The 16307-nt window shown below is 33.6% G+C and overlaps 1 protein-coding gene across 3 annotated transcripts in view; it reads left to right on the forward strand.

Moving 5' to 3' along the window:
- LOC111512066 (testis-expressed protein 2) overlaps positions 1-14173 on the forward strand; it is a 36115-nt gene extending 21942 nt beyond the window's left edge. For all 3 annotated transcript variants that reach the window (XM_074183858.1, XM_074183862.1, XM_074183853.1), the window contains 8 exons: positions 5190-5397; positions 5512-5598; positions 5673-5789; positions 8377-8595; positions 11433-11823; positions 11877-12107; positions 12164-12381; positions 13600-14173. In XM_074183858.1, the coding sequence (XP_074039959.1) occupies positions 5190-5397; positions 5512-5598; positions 5673-5789; positions 8377-8595; positions 11433-11823; positions 11877-12107; positions 12164-12381; positions 13600-13668 (1540 nt within the window). In that variant the 3' untranslated portion in view covers positions 13669-14173. The remainder of the gene's footprint in view (positions 1-5189; positions 5398-5511; positions 5599-5672; positions 5790-8376; positions 8596-11432; positions 11824-11876; positions 12108-12163; positions 12382-13599) is intronic.
- Positions 14174-16307: the final 2134 nt, after the last annotated feature.

A 16307-nucleotide genomic window follows, 5' to 3' on the forward strand; every position in this document is an offset into this window, starting at 1 on the left:
TTGATTTTGAATGTTAAGAAAACAAATTTTATTTTATTTAGATCGGCACAGCAAAGAATTAAAACACCAAGTACAATTATTCTGTCAAACAATGAACTTGCAGTTCAGTACTCAACAAAATTTCTTGTTATATTGGTTAACGAACAGTTGCATTGGTATAAGCATATTACAAATGTGGGAAAAAAATTGAATCAAATATGTTACATATCAGAGTCATTGGCTCATACCTCAATGAAAAATGACTAAAAATTATATATTCTGCGAATTTTGAATCTTTACTTGAATTTGGTATAATATTCTGGGGAAGCAGCAGTAAATACCTCTGATATATTCCTTATCCAAAAAGGAATTAAGAGAGTTATTTTCAAACTGAACTTTCGTCAGTCATGCCGGGGAATCTTCAAGGCAAATAATATCTTGACAGTATATGCGATCTATATCTATGAGAGTATAGTATACCTATTTAAAAATAAAAGTAGACTTTTGAAGCTAGACCAAGTCATAATTATTCTAAGCGCAATATGAATATATCTTTTCCGATTCACAAATTGACAGTGTCAGAGAGACATCCATCCTATGCGTCTATAAGGTTTTTCAATAAATTACCACAGAGACTTAAAATGTTACAGAGCCTGAGAAAATTCAAAACCGGTGTCAAAGAGCTTTTGATCAAGATAGAACTTTATTCACTTCAGGAATATCTAGATAAGTTATAAACCTTTATGTTGAAATTATGTGATGTTGTTTCATTTTATGTTTGATGTTTTCTTCATGAAATGTAGAGCATTCTCTGAAATATATTGATATTATTATTATTATATATATTAAGTTGTTTCAAAAGCACTATTTGAATCAGTGCACATTTGCCAAAGTAACACAAGTCGGTTAATTCCGTCAGCATAAAATTTGTGTGCTCGGGATTCGATAAAGACGACGAAAGACGTTTTTGCCTGGTCCTGATTGGCGAAAGTTCTACCGGTGAGAAAGTTATCGAAGTGCTTGAAAAGATGGTAGTCGAAGAGAAGTCTGGGAAGTATGCTGGGTGGGGCAGAACTTCGACTCTTAATGATTTGTAAAACGTGAAGGCAAACGTTGTCGTAGAGCAGGATCGAACCTTTTCTGTTGACCACTGCCGGCTGCTGCTGGCGCAATTTTCTGTACATTTCGTCGATTTCCTTACAATAAGACTCTGACGTGATGTTTTTACCCAGTTGCAGAAAGTTATAGTGAATCATACCAACCGCTGACCACCATACAGTAACCATGATTTTTTTTGTGTGTTTTTGCCTTTGGGGTGGCTCATCGGTGTCCAACTACTGTCCTGAACGTCTCCTATTGTCATAGAGGATCCACTTTTCAAGACACGTGACGATCCAATCCAAATAAGGATCGTTTTGGTTGCGCAAAAGCAAAGAAAAACAAAACACCTCGAAAAAACAATTTCTGTCCATTGTTCAAATCGCAGAGCACCCACATTTCGAGCTTTCTGACCTTTTCGCTTTCCAATACGTTTTAAACCACCAAAAACCGCATGGGAGCTGACACTCAGTTTTCCACCGTTTCACGCACTATTTGTGATGGTCCGTCTCCACCAGGAACCTCAAATCGTCGTCCTGGATTACTGTAGGTCGACCACTTCAACGCTAAAATCTCCAAAGCAAAATTTCACAAACCAGCGTCGAACAGTGCATTCTTTCGGGAGCGCTTTGGTTCAATTTGAATTCATAAGGAATTTTTTCGAAAATCGCGTAACGACATCACATATCACTAAGCTGGAAACAGACAAAAATTTAAAATTTGGAAAAAATGAACAGCATCAATGTGTAAGACTACAAAATCTCTATCGATTAGTATACGGGGTATTCCATATTCGATGATCTATTGGACATATCTTGAGAACAAAAATAGATGGGAGTTTCAAATTTTGGTTACCGATGCATTGAAATCCAAGTTACTTTTGTGAACCATGTTCTATACCTATCTCTCATCGTTTTTTAAATAATAATCATTTTGTAAATTTTTTTGGCAAAAACATGGTATTTTTATTCAACGAAAGTCATTTTTTGTGGAGGAAAAAATCAGTTTTTTATCGACCTGAAGACGGAGGCAGATTTTGGCCTCCGAAACGTAAAAGATAAGTATTATTTCTTAATAATTTTTTTGATAGGCAAAATTGTTAAATACGACAAGTTACTGATAAATAGAAGATTTTTCTTTGTGAAAAATACTTTGATTTTTACGCAGTAACTTATCGGAGTAAACTAAAAAGTTTGCCCTTCTACACTTGTATAAAGTTCTCCATTATAATTTTTATATTTTTTCAGATTGTGGAAGGTAACAATTACCCAAAAAAAGGTCGATAAAAAATGGTATTTTTAATATTTAATATCGCATGAATTAACTGATACATCGAACTCAAATTCTGGCAACATTGAGATAAGGTATGGTGGTCATTATTTCAGAACGAAACTCAAATCTTATTTTATACAGAGTGTCTGAAAAATACGTCTCAATTTGTATCTTTGAAAAACAACCATAACTAATTTTTTTCAAATGGAACAACCTGTATATTATTCAATTTTCGAATTTAGCCAACCAATGTGAACAACTTTGATCAACTATGTCCTATACCTATCTCTGACCGTTTATGAGATATGAACTATTTCTAAAAAAAATTTGCTCCTATGCAAGCATAAAATTTCCAATAAAATTAAAAATCAAGTTAATAATACACAAGAGACACTTTTGAATATTATTAAATCAGTCTGAAAAATTCAATACATATAGTGAATCTTTTTCTATTTCCAATAATCTACTCGTATATCAAAAGAGTTTTAATTTAAACAATAATTTTCAATTTTGCAACTGAATTTTGGCAAGAATCATGATCTAAGTCTGATTTAAAAAACAAAATAATGGATTTGAATATAACGTGTTTAAATAGTTCGACTGTCATATTGAGTAGTGAAGATGGATAATAATAATTATTCGAACTCTTAAATTCCTAAAATCTTAAATCCTCTATTTCACGTGAGGGAATATTCAATCATCGAAATAATCGCTTCTGGGCTTCAGAAAATCCCCATTTCATTATACAAAGGGGATTTCAACAAAAATTCAGTTTTAATTTTTTTGTATGCTCACTGATGATAAAGTTTCTATTTGCATTTATGAAGAAAAGTTGAACTCCGAAAAATATTTAGATATTCTGAGATCGACTATGAGTTATTTTCTAGACAATTTGCCCCTGAACTTGTATCGGAATTGTTGGTATCACCGGATCTGACTCTCCTAGATTTTTACCTCTGTGGAAAAATCTAAGAAACACCTATCAATACGAAACAGGAACTGAAAGATCGGGTAGATGTGCCTTTGAGGAAATCGGCCCGTCGGAAATCCGCAGAGCCACGACTGATCACATAATAACATCATCAATCCATCCATGTTTACAAGCGAATGGTCAGCATTTCAAGCACCTGAGCTAGTGAATTTTTGTCAAGTCAGTATCAAATGTCAAAAATTGCGAAGCTAGTTTCACAATATTATCTCTTGTTTTTTAGTGTAGAATTAATTTTCTTATCAATTTCATTTTGAAATGTGTTCGTTCTTCAGTCAAAATAGTAATGTTTGTCATTCACCCACTCTGAAATTTCATTCATGTATTCCATTAAACCTTTCTGAACTAATGTAAAGTTATTATTCATTATTCAATGTGTTCAATAAATACATTTTTCGCCGACTTTTGTAATTGAAATGTTATATTTGTATAGAAGCAAAAAAATTATAGAAGAATTCATATCTCATAAACGGTCAGAGATAGGTATAGGACATAGTTGACCAAAGTTGTTCACATTGGTTGGCCGAATTCTAAAATTGAATAATATACAGGGTTTTCCATTTGAAAAAAATTAGTTATGGTCGTTTTGCAAAGATACAAATTGAGTCGTATTTTTCAGACACTCTGTATGAAATAAGATTTGAATTTCGTTCTGAAATAATGACCACTAAACCTTATCTCGATGTTGCCAAAATTTGAGTTCGATGTATCAGTTAATTCATGCGATATTGAATATTAAAAATACCATGTTTTTGCGAAAAAAAACACAAAATGATTATTATTTTAAAAACGGCGAGAGATAGGTATAGTAGAACATGGTTCACAGAAGTAACTTGGATTTCGATGCAGAATTCAAAAATGATATAATATATAGGATGTTCCATTTGAAATTTCCAATTTGATGTGTGTTACATGTAGATGTGGCAACAACGCGGCGATGAAAATATTTCTAAACGATAGATCACAACCATCTACATTGGTAACGACAATTTGAAACTCTCATCTTTTTTTGTTCTCTAGATACGTCTAATAGACCATCAAATATGGAATACCTTGTATACCACGACACAGAAGAAATCTGTGAAATAAATCTCATTGAAATGAACAAAACTTTTGAAACAATTTGTTTTTAAACAAAACATTTTTATTTTATGTATGAAAAGTAAGTGAAGGCAGTCATATCATTATTAATTTTCTCAACATATTTTCTCAAAGTATTCCATTTCATAGGAAAGCTCTACGATCTGACAGGTCATATTTCAAATTTACAAACAGTTAGTTGAATGTTATATTAGCAATGATGGCAATCAGGATGGGTAGGTAGATGTGTAGCTCCCCTTGATCTGCGTAATCCGCATAAATACTTCCCAGAAAGTGGATGTTAGAACAGATGAATGCTCATGTAATAAACATGATCTATCAGTTTCTACTCATTAAAAGAATTCAATGTGCCAGAAGAGATAAAAATAGGAGATTTTGTGAAGTGATAAAAATAGGAGATTTTGAGATGTGATAAAAATAGGAGATTTTGAGAATTTTAAAACGCTAAGAATAATGTATGATGCTGTATTGTAAAAGTATCTCTGTGTTTATGATGAAAAGACGCTCATGAATGTGCTCTATAAATTTAGTAATCTAAAGATTTGTTGGAAGGAACATGACATGATTCCAAAGAGTTGTTAACAAAAACCGCCCGATTCTATAAGAAGTGAAAACAAATATTTTCTCAGCACTAAAAAGCAGCAATGAAAGTACCACTAACATAATTGGTTTTTTTGTCTGAAATGATACTAAAATTTTCCAATTATTAAAGTAATAAAATGCACAAAACCTTTCTTGATTTTTCTTTCAGGCAATGGAGTAAAAAATATCCAATCTGTATTACATTGTCCAAAGATCAAATGAATTTTGAACCTGATATGTCTTCTGTCCTGAACTCGGATATACAGAACCATCTAGAAAAAGACAAAATTAATTTGGATAAGGACAAAAATCTATCTTCCTCGCCAAGAGAAAAGAAAGGATTCAGAAAATATCGAAAGAGAGATTATTCGTCTTTGGTATACATTTTTCGCCTATTTAATAATCATTTCTACTCTGAAAATTATATGTTATCTTGTGAATTTTCTAATTAAGACACTTGAATTAGTCTCATTACACATCACCTATTTTAGGCACAGAGATTCAGTAAGTTGGCCGAAGATGAAGAAATTGATTTGGATTCTGATTCCAGAGCTAGTACTCCTTCTGCTGAGATGTCAGTGAGTATTTTTTGAATATTCACAATTTGCTGTAAAACTATTTTATTCAGAATATTAACATAATTTGTTGTTAGGATGTGGCAGAAACTCCTGTACTGGAAGATGAAGATATTTTAGATTCAACATCTGCCAGAGTATCTTATGAGAAAGAGAATACAACATCTGACTTAGCAGAATGTTCTTTACAAGAGGCAAGTTATACTTGAAAAATATTCAGGAAATGAATCTTGCAAACTGAATGAGGTTATGTTTAGTTATAGAAGAGTTAGTTGCATAAAAGAATCAATTAAAAAAACAATCACTATCCCAAAGCTGTGTTGGTCAAACCGGATAGTGGATAGTGTTAACACTAGAAAGGATGTCGATGGCCTCGATACAGCATATTTTAATTTACTCATTTACTTGAATAATTCCCTTTTTTCCATTCTCATTTTTTCTGTCATTGTTAAAGACAGACACCACCTTATCAGTATCATAGATAAAGCCATTCGTTTGTTTCATGTCTTTGTGTAGTGTTGTTATATTTTCAACACAAAGAAACTCCTTTTAGGTGAGAAATCCATTTAAGAATTAATGATTTCTCATTACATCGAAATTATAACAGTTATAACTTTTGTGGGAGGTATGTTAATGAAAATTCATTTTCACAGAGCCCTGAAAAAGGTGATTAAATTCGAAACGTTAGCAAGAAAACGATTGTTTAAAAAAAATTATCCTGTTACTCAACTAATCCTTCTATAAAAAACTGATTGGGTCAGTAAATCAGATAATTTATCATGTTTATTTCATAAACTACAATTCACGATTTGATCTTCACAAACTTTATTCAAAAAATGGGGTATTGATCTCTAAGCATCTAGCTCACCTGTTCAATCAGTCTATCACAACCGGCAAATTTTCATCACTCTTGAAGACGGCCATTATTATTCCCATTCACAAAAGTAAAGAAACATCAGATGTGACTAACTATCGTCCTATCGCTCTTTTAAGTATTTTCTCAAAAATCTTTGAGAAACTAGTTAACGAGAGAATGGCTAACTTTTTGTTGAATTTTAAGATTCTTACTGACTGCCAGTACGGTTTTCGTAAAGGTAAGTCCACACAGTCAGCTGCCTGTAGTTTTGCTGAAGTCATCTATAACTCCCTAGACAATGGTATGCACGTGGCAGGAATATTTTTTGACCTCTCACGTGCATTTGACTGTATATCTTATGACTTTATTGAAACCAAACTTTTTAATCTAGGATTTAGGGGTGTATTTTTGCAATGGCTCAAACATTTTCTTTCAGACCGTACAATGTTGGTAAAAATAAAAGATACACTATCTGATCCTCAACCAATCAGTTCAGGAGTTCCTCAAGGCTCTGTCCTGGGACCGCTTATCTTTCTATTATTCGTCAATGATCTACCCAAATACTTCAACATCAACAACAATAGTCTCACTTTCTTTGCTGACGATACCTCGTTAGCGGTGTCAGCACACAGCCTAGAGGAATTAAAGTCATCAACGGAAAGGTTTATAACACACTTCTTAGATTGGTGCAAGTTAAACAATCTGATTGTTAACTTGAATAAAACAAAATGTATCCATTTTAGTTCTTCCATCGGTCTTGATAAACAGCCTACTGTCTTTGATATTAGAGGGGTGGAATTGGTATCAACGAATTTTACAAAATTTCTAGGTGTCTATGTGGATGATTGCTTAAGATGGTCTGAACACATTACAGTCACTTGTAAAAAAGTTAACCAAGCGTACTATGCTTTCTCCAGAATAAAACATTTTATGCCCTTGCATGTCTTGCTGGACGTATATTATAGCTTGGTCTACAGCCATTTAAGCTACAATGTGGTTCTTTGGGGATATGCCACCAACAAAGATAGGGTTTTTATTTCCCAAAAAAAATTATCAGAAAATTATTTGATATCCCATGGAGAGAATCGTGCAAACAGCACTTCATATCATATCAAATCCTGCCATTCCCTTGTATTTACATATTTAACTGCTTACTATACATCCACGATAATTTAACAAAATATAACACAAATTCTTTTTACCACAGTTACTCAACCAGAAATGGAAAATTGTTAAGTATTCCTAGACACAGATCCTCTAAATTTGAACAGTCACCCAAATATATGGGAATAAAATTATTCAATCACCTACCTGATCACTATAAAACCATGAGTTTGATGTCATTTAAAAGAGAAGTTAAAAATTTGCTCCTGTCTAAGGCTTATTACAGAGTCAGTGAATTCGTTTTAGACGACTTTAGCTGATTGCTGTCCAGACTTTCATCCTGATTTTATTATACATCCAATTTTGACTAATCTTGTTTTTTTTTTCTTTATATTTTATACATTTTTATACTTTAAAACTACTGAGATATTTTATCTTAATGTATGTTTATTTTCTTTATACTATTTTAACGTGTTGTACTGACATGTCCTATACATTGTTAACGTCTCAAAGGATAAATAAATATTATTATTATTATTATCACGAAATGTTTCGCTAACACAAAAGCTTCTTCAACAGCTCTTCTTTCAAATAAAGTTTGTGGAGATCAAATCGTAAGGTGTAGTTTATGAATTTACTATGGATCTTCATCAAGTAACGGCCGAATCAATCAGAAAATTATCATGCTTACTCATTTCCAAAAACAAGACTGTTCCTCGATTTTTCAAATACATTTTTGGTCTTGTCAATGATAATTGTAATATAATGGCATTCATTATTTCGTTTGTCTCACTCATTATAAATCACACACTTTTTGATAGAATATTCCAACGGGAATACAAATATACATATTTGGACGCACTGATCGAGAGAAAGAAGACTGGTTTAGAAGATTGGCCAAAGCTACTCATATCGGATTAGATGCTGCATCGTCACACTCGAGCAATTCTGATATCAAGGAAACTGGTTGTGATACTTGCGAGGAGATCGTCCAGAACCAGACTGAAGTAGAGTATCTGAGGTACATGAATATGTTCAAGGTAGGAATTATAATGTATTAATTGAATTGAATCTCTTCTCATTTTACAAAGAAAATTTATCAAATTCATCTCAAAAGAAATACTTGCTGAAAGGTTGAGCTGTTTTAAAAACTATATTTGAAACTATAAGTAATAAAAGGTTTTTTTCTGAGAAACATACATTGCTTTTATTAGAGAAAAAGTATAACATAAAACAATACTTATGATGCACTGTTTGGAACCTTTGCTTCCTCTTTGAAGATGATCACTTGGTGATCGAAACACGTGTCAAGGTGTTAAAAATAACGATTTGGTGTTGGGAAAAAACTCCAGTAATATTTATAAAACGATAGTTACGAAGTTAAAAAACTATAGTTGAATGAACTGTGTTACTTTTTAAAGTTTGATTTGATCCAATTCTTAATTTGATAAATGTCTTGGAAAATTCAGTTGATTGTTTTGCAGTTGGAAACCACTGTATAAAATCTTTCTTCATTATTTGTTACCTATTGTAACAACAATTTTTTTAAGTTGAATTTCTGATATAATTTTGCTTATATTTTCCCAATAAAAATAATATAAAAATGCCATTATTGAAAACTTTTTTTGGCAAGAGCAATTAATATGATGCCATTCAACATTTTGCAAGCCGTTTCCTCCAACTTTTTTTTTGGTCTGTTTTAAAATATTTTGATTATCTACATAATTTGTTGTTCGAATGTGAAAAGTGCTTGGAATTGCAAATGGAGCTTTAATTTCTTCTTAAAATAAAATTGAAAATGCCGACTTTTCAGGCCTACCGAAAAACGTACCCTTTGGGGTATCTTGTAGACTTCCCTCGATTCCAATTTTTCACTGTTGTAAAAATATAACTATCCGGTATTATTGTTGTTGAACAGGAAGTATATATTTCAAGTAATTTTTCTAGTGTCCGACCGAAACTGGTTTTTACGACCGAAACCGAATTTCGGCAACGGTCTCAATTTCCTTACAAGGATTATGTTTTGAGGGAAAAATAGAGAAAACGTTATTATAATCAGTCAGTCTTTATTTTTTTATCTTTAAATCACAACGTTATGCATTCTTCGACATTGTTACTCATTGATAATCAACATAACAAACCCTTATTTAAGAAAAAATATTATTTGCACCCTAAAAATACTTATACGAAACACCAGTTTTTTTTGCCGAAACTCGACCGAAACCGAACTTTCGGTCGGATACTAAATTTTTCTATCATTATTGATGATTCACTATGACTGAAGTCCATTATTTGTGGTTTTTCTAGATATTCATAAGATAACCATGAGTGGCACTAGTGATTCAAGGTCAAATCTAGTTCAAATTGTAATCTATTTTTTAATTTGAATATTCCATAATTTGAAGAAAATTCACTTTACTGCTCAACATTCCGGAGGACTGCATCAGTTAATTGAAAGTATAAAAAAACACGTTTTCCCTATTCACCATATGTACACCATATGTTATTGCAATATATTCTGCCAATTTTGATTTTCCTATATCTGTTTTTTTTTAATTCTACTCGAAGACTTCTGAATTTATGTAGAAATCTTATCCTTATCAGTGTCATTCAAAAACAAGTTGGTGGAGCCTATTTAGGAAATACTGTTGTGAGAAGATTTACACACATCCAACATGCTTTTTTGTATTAATATGTGTAATTCATATTTTCTCTGATTTCGAGAAAAAAAATTAATAAAAAACCAATGGTTACCTATTATTCCATTTTCAGTTGTCATATTTAGAGACAGTTATGAAACCCTTTCAAGTGACCCTTGAAAATATAAAATCTGAAATTATTTTTGAGAAAAATCAGAGAAATGTAGAAAAGGGTTATAATCACCATGGTTTCTATGAAAAAAGTACATCTACGGTCAATAAATCACTTTCAATTTGTATGTGCATAAGATACTATGATCTCTTTGCTTTCATTATTTCAGTTAGACTCTTCAACCCATGGCTTCGATGCGTTGTAATAATTATTCTAAAAAATGTCCTCAACATCCACGGGACAAATTATAATTAGCTATTCAAATTATTTGCCACAAAGTAAACCTAATAAACAGAGAATAATATCTTTCTGGAATCATCAGACCAAGATTTTTTTTTCACACAAACACCAATCCAACACACCAGAATTGCAACATTCTTCACGAAGACCTTTACCATTGCATTGGATATCAGGAGATAAACTATATTAATTCCTCAACTTTTTGCCTTTAGATCTAACAGGGTGAAATGCCACTCTTACTTTCAGAAAGACATTAAGTATTTCTCGAGTATAAATTATTAGAAAATTCCCACTAATTTCAACAGAGTGGTTCAGTTTACACAGTTCTCAACATTTTAGATGATGTTCATTTATTCTGTTCTACATGTCATGTTCAGCAACACTGGACTTTTTTAGTTTTCAAAATCAAATATGCTCCACATGTTCATTGAAAAGATCTTTTATAGCCTGTCTAGTTTGACCAACATATTTTTCATTTGTCTCTTCAGATCACATCAGGGATACCTAACACTTTTTCAAGTTACCAAGCAGTTTTGAAAACTACTTTCATATTGTTTATTAAGGTCCGATACCAAACAGCCCATTTCTTACATTTTTACTAACTGTGTTGAAATTATTGAAAACTTTTCCAAAAAATTATACCCCAATTTGTACTTCAGTAAGATCCCTGTCGTGTTGTTCTGTGAGACGAACTGCAACTGGGGATCTTGGGAAATTAGAAAACCTTTCAAAAGTGGTGTAAGAATCTGTTTGGGTTTTTTCTAATTTTGTTGAAATTGAATAGTGTACTAGAAGTCAAAAACTGAACACCGTATGTTTTATTTAGACTTCCAGAAAAGAATCTGCTGCTACAGATAATAAAGATACACAAGATTCCTACCAAGAAAAGGCAGAGGAGGCCAAAGAACAGTTGTGGCTGAACGCTTTGATCGGCAGGGTACTTTTTGACTGTTTTCGAGATCCAAACTTCATTACAAAGGTCAAAGATAGGATACAGCGAAAGTTATCAGCAATAAAACTACCATATTTTATTGAAGAGATACTCATTCCAGAACTTTCTTTAGGAAAAACTTCACCACTCATCAAAAAAATTGGGGAGCCTCTCATGGATGATAGGGGAATGTGGATTGATTTGAATGTAACCTATGAGGGAATGATTGTCCTAACTTTGCAAACGAAAATTAATTTGATGAGGCTCAAGAATCCTCAAGCATATGGTAAGTAATTTCAGGTGTTAACTTCAGTTTAGTGTAGACTTTTCAATTTTCAGAAAAATCTGTTTCGGAAGAGAGGTCAGCTATATACCATTCCGACATTGATGATTCCGCTGAAAGTAGTTCAGACGAAGAAGGTTCCCAAGAAGTTCCTAATATTCCGGCCGATACTGCCAGTGGGTCAGGCCATTCCGGTAAAAAATTAATTAAGATGGTAGATCGAATCACAGAGTCAAAATTTTTCCAAGCTGCTACTGAAAATCGATATATTAAGAAAGCTATGGAAGGTGAGAGTATTGATAATTTTGCTGTAACCTGGGTTTTATAAATGTTTTATTTTCAGGTGTATCAAATACCGACCTGAGACTTACTGTGGAGGTTAAAGCTATTGTAGGTACGTTGGTATTGAACATTCCTCCTCCACCATCTGATAGGATATGGGTCGGATTTCGTCCAGTACCAGAAATATCTTTATCGGCAAGGCCTATTGTGGGAGAAAGGAACATTAGCTATATTATGGTTACTAGCTGGATAGAGAAAAAGTTGGTACAGGAATTCCAGGTACATGCTTACTGAAAGTTTTTTTATTCCCTGTGACTAATAATTCCTACGAGTAATTCCTACCTGTAATGGTACCGAAAGTATATATGTATATTTTCAACTCAATCCAGTTGACTCTCATGACTTGAACAAACAGTTCCTCAAATGCGCACGTTTCGCTAACCAAGTTATCATCATCAGATAGACTGACGGTGTTAATTTGGTTAGCGAAACGTGTGTCAAGAGACAGTATTTTTGTTCTGATGAGGAACAAGTGTTCTCAGTAGTGTCAATTGTATTACATAGGTCGTGCGATACTAGTGCTTACTTACATTTCTTATCTATTTCTTGAAATATAGAGACCATAACTGTACAACTTGTATCAGTTGACTTGAAAAAGGCATATAAAAGCCTATTTGCATCAAGATATGTATCAAGTTAACTGTTAAAAATTTTTTAAATTATTTTACATACAATTGGTAACACTGATAAATAACTAGATCTAGATTGTTTTCAGATTTGAAAATGTCCGCAGCTTTTGCTATTTTGAGTGCCTTAGGCTTTTGATCACAGAGAAAAGATTGATTTATCAGTTTGCACAATACAGTTTCATTTCATCCCTGCAGAATTTCGCTGTTTACACACTTATATTATCATAGTCAAATAGAGATCATTCATGATTTGTTCTACCTCTCTTGGGAATAAGTAAATGAGAATTTAGTTCAGCATGTTGATTGTTTCGCGAGGTTGGGATGATGCGGATATTTTTTGAAACACTTTTTTTTAAATTCCACAATCTGAATAGAGAACAGAGATTCAGTAGAGAATTGGCTGAAGAGCAATAAAGAGCAAATTGTAAAGTTCAGCCTGAAAAGTACTGCGTAGTATAAATCACTACCTACAAATTGAATAGTAAATAGAAAAAACTTTACTTTCTCTATATGTTAATGTAACCAAAATACTGTTACCTAGGAAATGTAGAAGATTTTCTGTTAGAAATAAATTTTAAGGATGTTTCTTAGAAAATTTACCTTTCATCAACTCCATAAACATCGTGAAATATCTGATATATCATTTATGTATATCTTTCCCTTCCATTGAAAATTCCTTCATACATAGATACTGATTGATATATGGGAAAGTGAAACAAATGTTCATTGTCGGATATTTTCAGAGAAAATGAAATCCTAAAATATGTATGGCTGTTACTGTTGGACTGATTTTTTTTATTTTTTTCAGAAAGTGATGGTAATTCCAAATATGGAAGATTTGCTGATACCTGTGATGAATTCTAAGTTACCAGAGTGATTTTTATATTCCAATTGATTTATCCTTAATTTTAAATAATTATTAATTGCTGGTGATGATAGTTGGAGCATACAACAGGTCTAGTCAAAGTGATAGTTTTTTATTTATGAGCCAAAGTGTAGGTTTAGTAGGGAGAAAATAGATTGTTTTTTATCGTTCTTGTTAATGGCTTAGATTTTTATAATTTATTCATCTGAAATCACAAGTTCAAACAAATTATTTTTGTATGAAATATATTTCTAATCATGAAACTAAGACTATGTGTAATTTTATAATAAATGTTGTCCACTTCTAATTGAAGAGCATTTTCAGAAATTTCTTAAAATGACCAAGTTTTTCAAATTATAAATATTTTACCCATTTAATAGTTAATTATGTTCACCTCAGGAATTTGTATCACTGAATTTGTTTGTACACATTAAACTTTTGTGTGAAACGCCAGAGCTAAGTTGTATTGTTTGAAATATACAAATTCATTTATTTAAATGAATAAATTTTACTACAATCTTATTTATTGAAAATCCTTATCAAAATGAAAAGTAAAATTTGGGTGAGTATATCTTGTGCCTCATTTCAAAATGTTCACTCCGTTATGTTGATGTTATGTCCTGTCTGCAGTACGTGTTGGAAGAGAGAAGACTTGGTGACTTTTCCCTTCACTGCTAGTTTGTGTTCATCTTTGCGTATGTTGATTCGTCTGTTGGTCTGGCCGATGTAAGTTCTGTCACAATCATGGCATGGTACTTTATACACTCCTTGTGACTTCAGTGGTATCTGATCCTTGGGATTACGAAGCATGGTTCTTATTGGTCTGATTACGAAGCATGGACCTTATTGGTCCATGCTCCTTGTTACTCCAGTGGTATCTGATCCTTGGGATTACGAAGCATGGTCCTTATTGGTCTGATTACGAAGCATGGACCTTATTGGTCCATGCTTCCATGCTGCAATGCATGCAGAGTAGTATTTATACCCAAACCAGGAAGGATGGACTACACCCTACCAAAAGCATTCCGACCAATTAGTCTCACATCGTTTTTCTTAAAAACCATGGAGAGGCTATGTGAGCGGTATATAAGAGATGAAGTACTTGTTAACAACCCACTTCATCCAAATCAGCATGCATATACCCCGGGAAGGTCTACTGATTCGGCCCTTCACCATGTGGTTGGCAGAATCGAGAGATCATTGGATAACAAAGAATCCACCCTAGGTATTTCATAGATATTGAGGGAGTGTTTGATAAAACAACCTTTCCAACAATTACCCAGCAACTACACTCCAGGAATGTACCCCTGGTAGTAGGAGAATGGATACTCCAGATGCTCTCTAGCAGAGCAATAAGTATTAATGTAGAAGACATCACAGTAAAAGGACTGGTCATGAGGGGATGTCCACAGGGAGGGGTCTTATTACCCCTTCTCTGGAACATAGTTCTGGATACCCTAATTAATCACCTTAACAAAAATGGATTCTACACAATTGCATACGCAGATGACATAGTTATCTTGCAGACCGGCAAATTTGTAAACACACTGTGCGATAGAGCGCAGGATGGGCTCAAATTGATAGAAACATGGTGTAAGGAACACTCACTGTCGATCAATCCCAAGAAGACTGAGATGGTCCTTTTCACCAGGAAAAGAAGTTTAACGAGCTTAAAACCTCCTGAAATCTTCAAAAGCCAACTAAACTTCTCTGAAGAGGTGAAATACCTTGGTATTATCCTCGACAAGAAGCTAACATGGAACTCTCATCTACAGAGTAGAGCAAAAAGAGCATACGTGGCTTATGAGCAATATCGGAGGACAGTGGGACGCGCATGGGGTCTTTCACCCCGTGTAGTCGCCTGGATCTACACTGCAATAATAAGACCTATGTTAACGTATGGAGCCATTGCATGGGGACCGAAAGTTCTACAAGCAACGGCCATCCAAAAATTATACCAAATACAGCGACTGGCTTGTTTAAACATCACAGGAGCCATGAGAACAACACCAACCGCGGCAATGGAATTAATCACGGGTCTGACCCCTCTGGACCTGTACGTTAAGGAGGTTGCGTTAATGGCCATGGAACGATTGCGCACGGCTGGTGTAAACCTAGAAGTAGGAATGGGTCGATTGAGGTTGGGCTTATGGCGGAAAGCGCTTACTGCGCAAACTCTGCTGCAGGCAACAAGTGATGCAATTGAACCCAGGTTTGTGTTTAATAAACCCTACAAAATACAAATCAAGCAGAACACAGAGTCAGATGTTACAAATGCAATACGGATTTATACAGATGGCTCAAAAACCAAAGAAGGCTCAGGATGTGGAGTGTACTCCAGATCACTAAGCCTAAGGATTAAGTGGGGAATGGGAAGAAATACCAGCGTGGTCCAAACAGAACTGGCTGGTATCTCAATCGCCACAAAAGAAATAACCAAGAAAAGAATTTCTGGCAAAAACATTACAATCTGCACTGATAGCAGACAAGCACTATTAGCCTTGAAAAGACACCGTGTTACTTCAGGGCTAGCACTAGAGTGCCACCTAGATTTAGCCAAAGCCTCGATAGATAATAACATTATCCTGAGTTGGGTAAAGGGCACAACAGGAGTAAAGGTAATCGCATTGCCGACTCTTTAGCCAAGGAAG

The sequence above is a fragment of the Leptinotarsa decemlineata genome, unplaced genomic scaffold (assembly GCF_025532065.1).
Source record: "Leptinotarsa decemlineata unplaced genomic scaffold, Ldec_3_MD MMD2_P_RNA_scaffold_2, whole genome shotgun sequence".
NCBI lineage: Eukaryota > Metazoa > Arthropoda > Insecta > Coleoptera > Chrysomelidae > Leptinotarsa > Leptinotarsa decemlineata.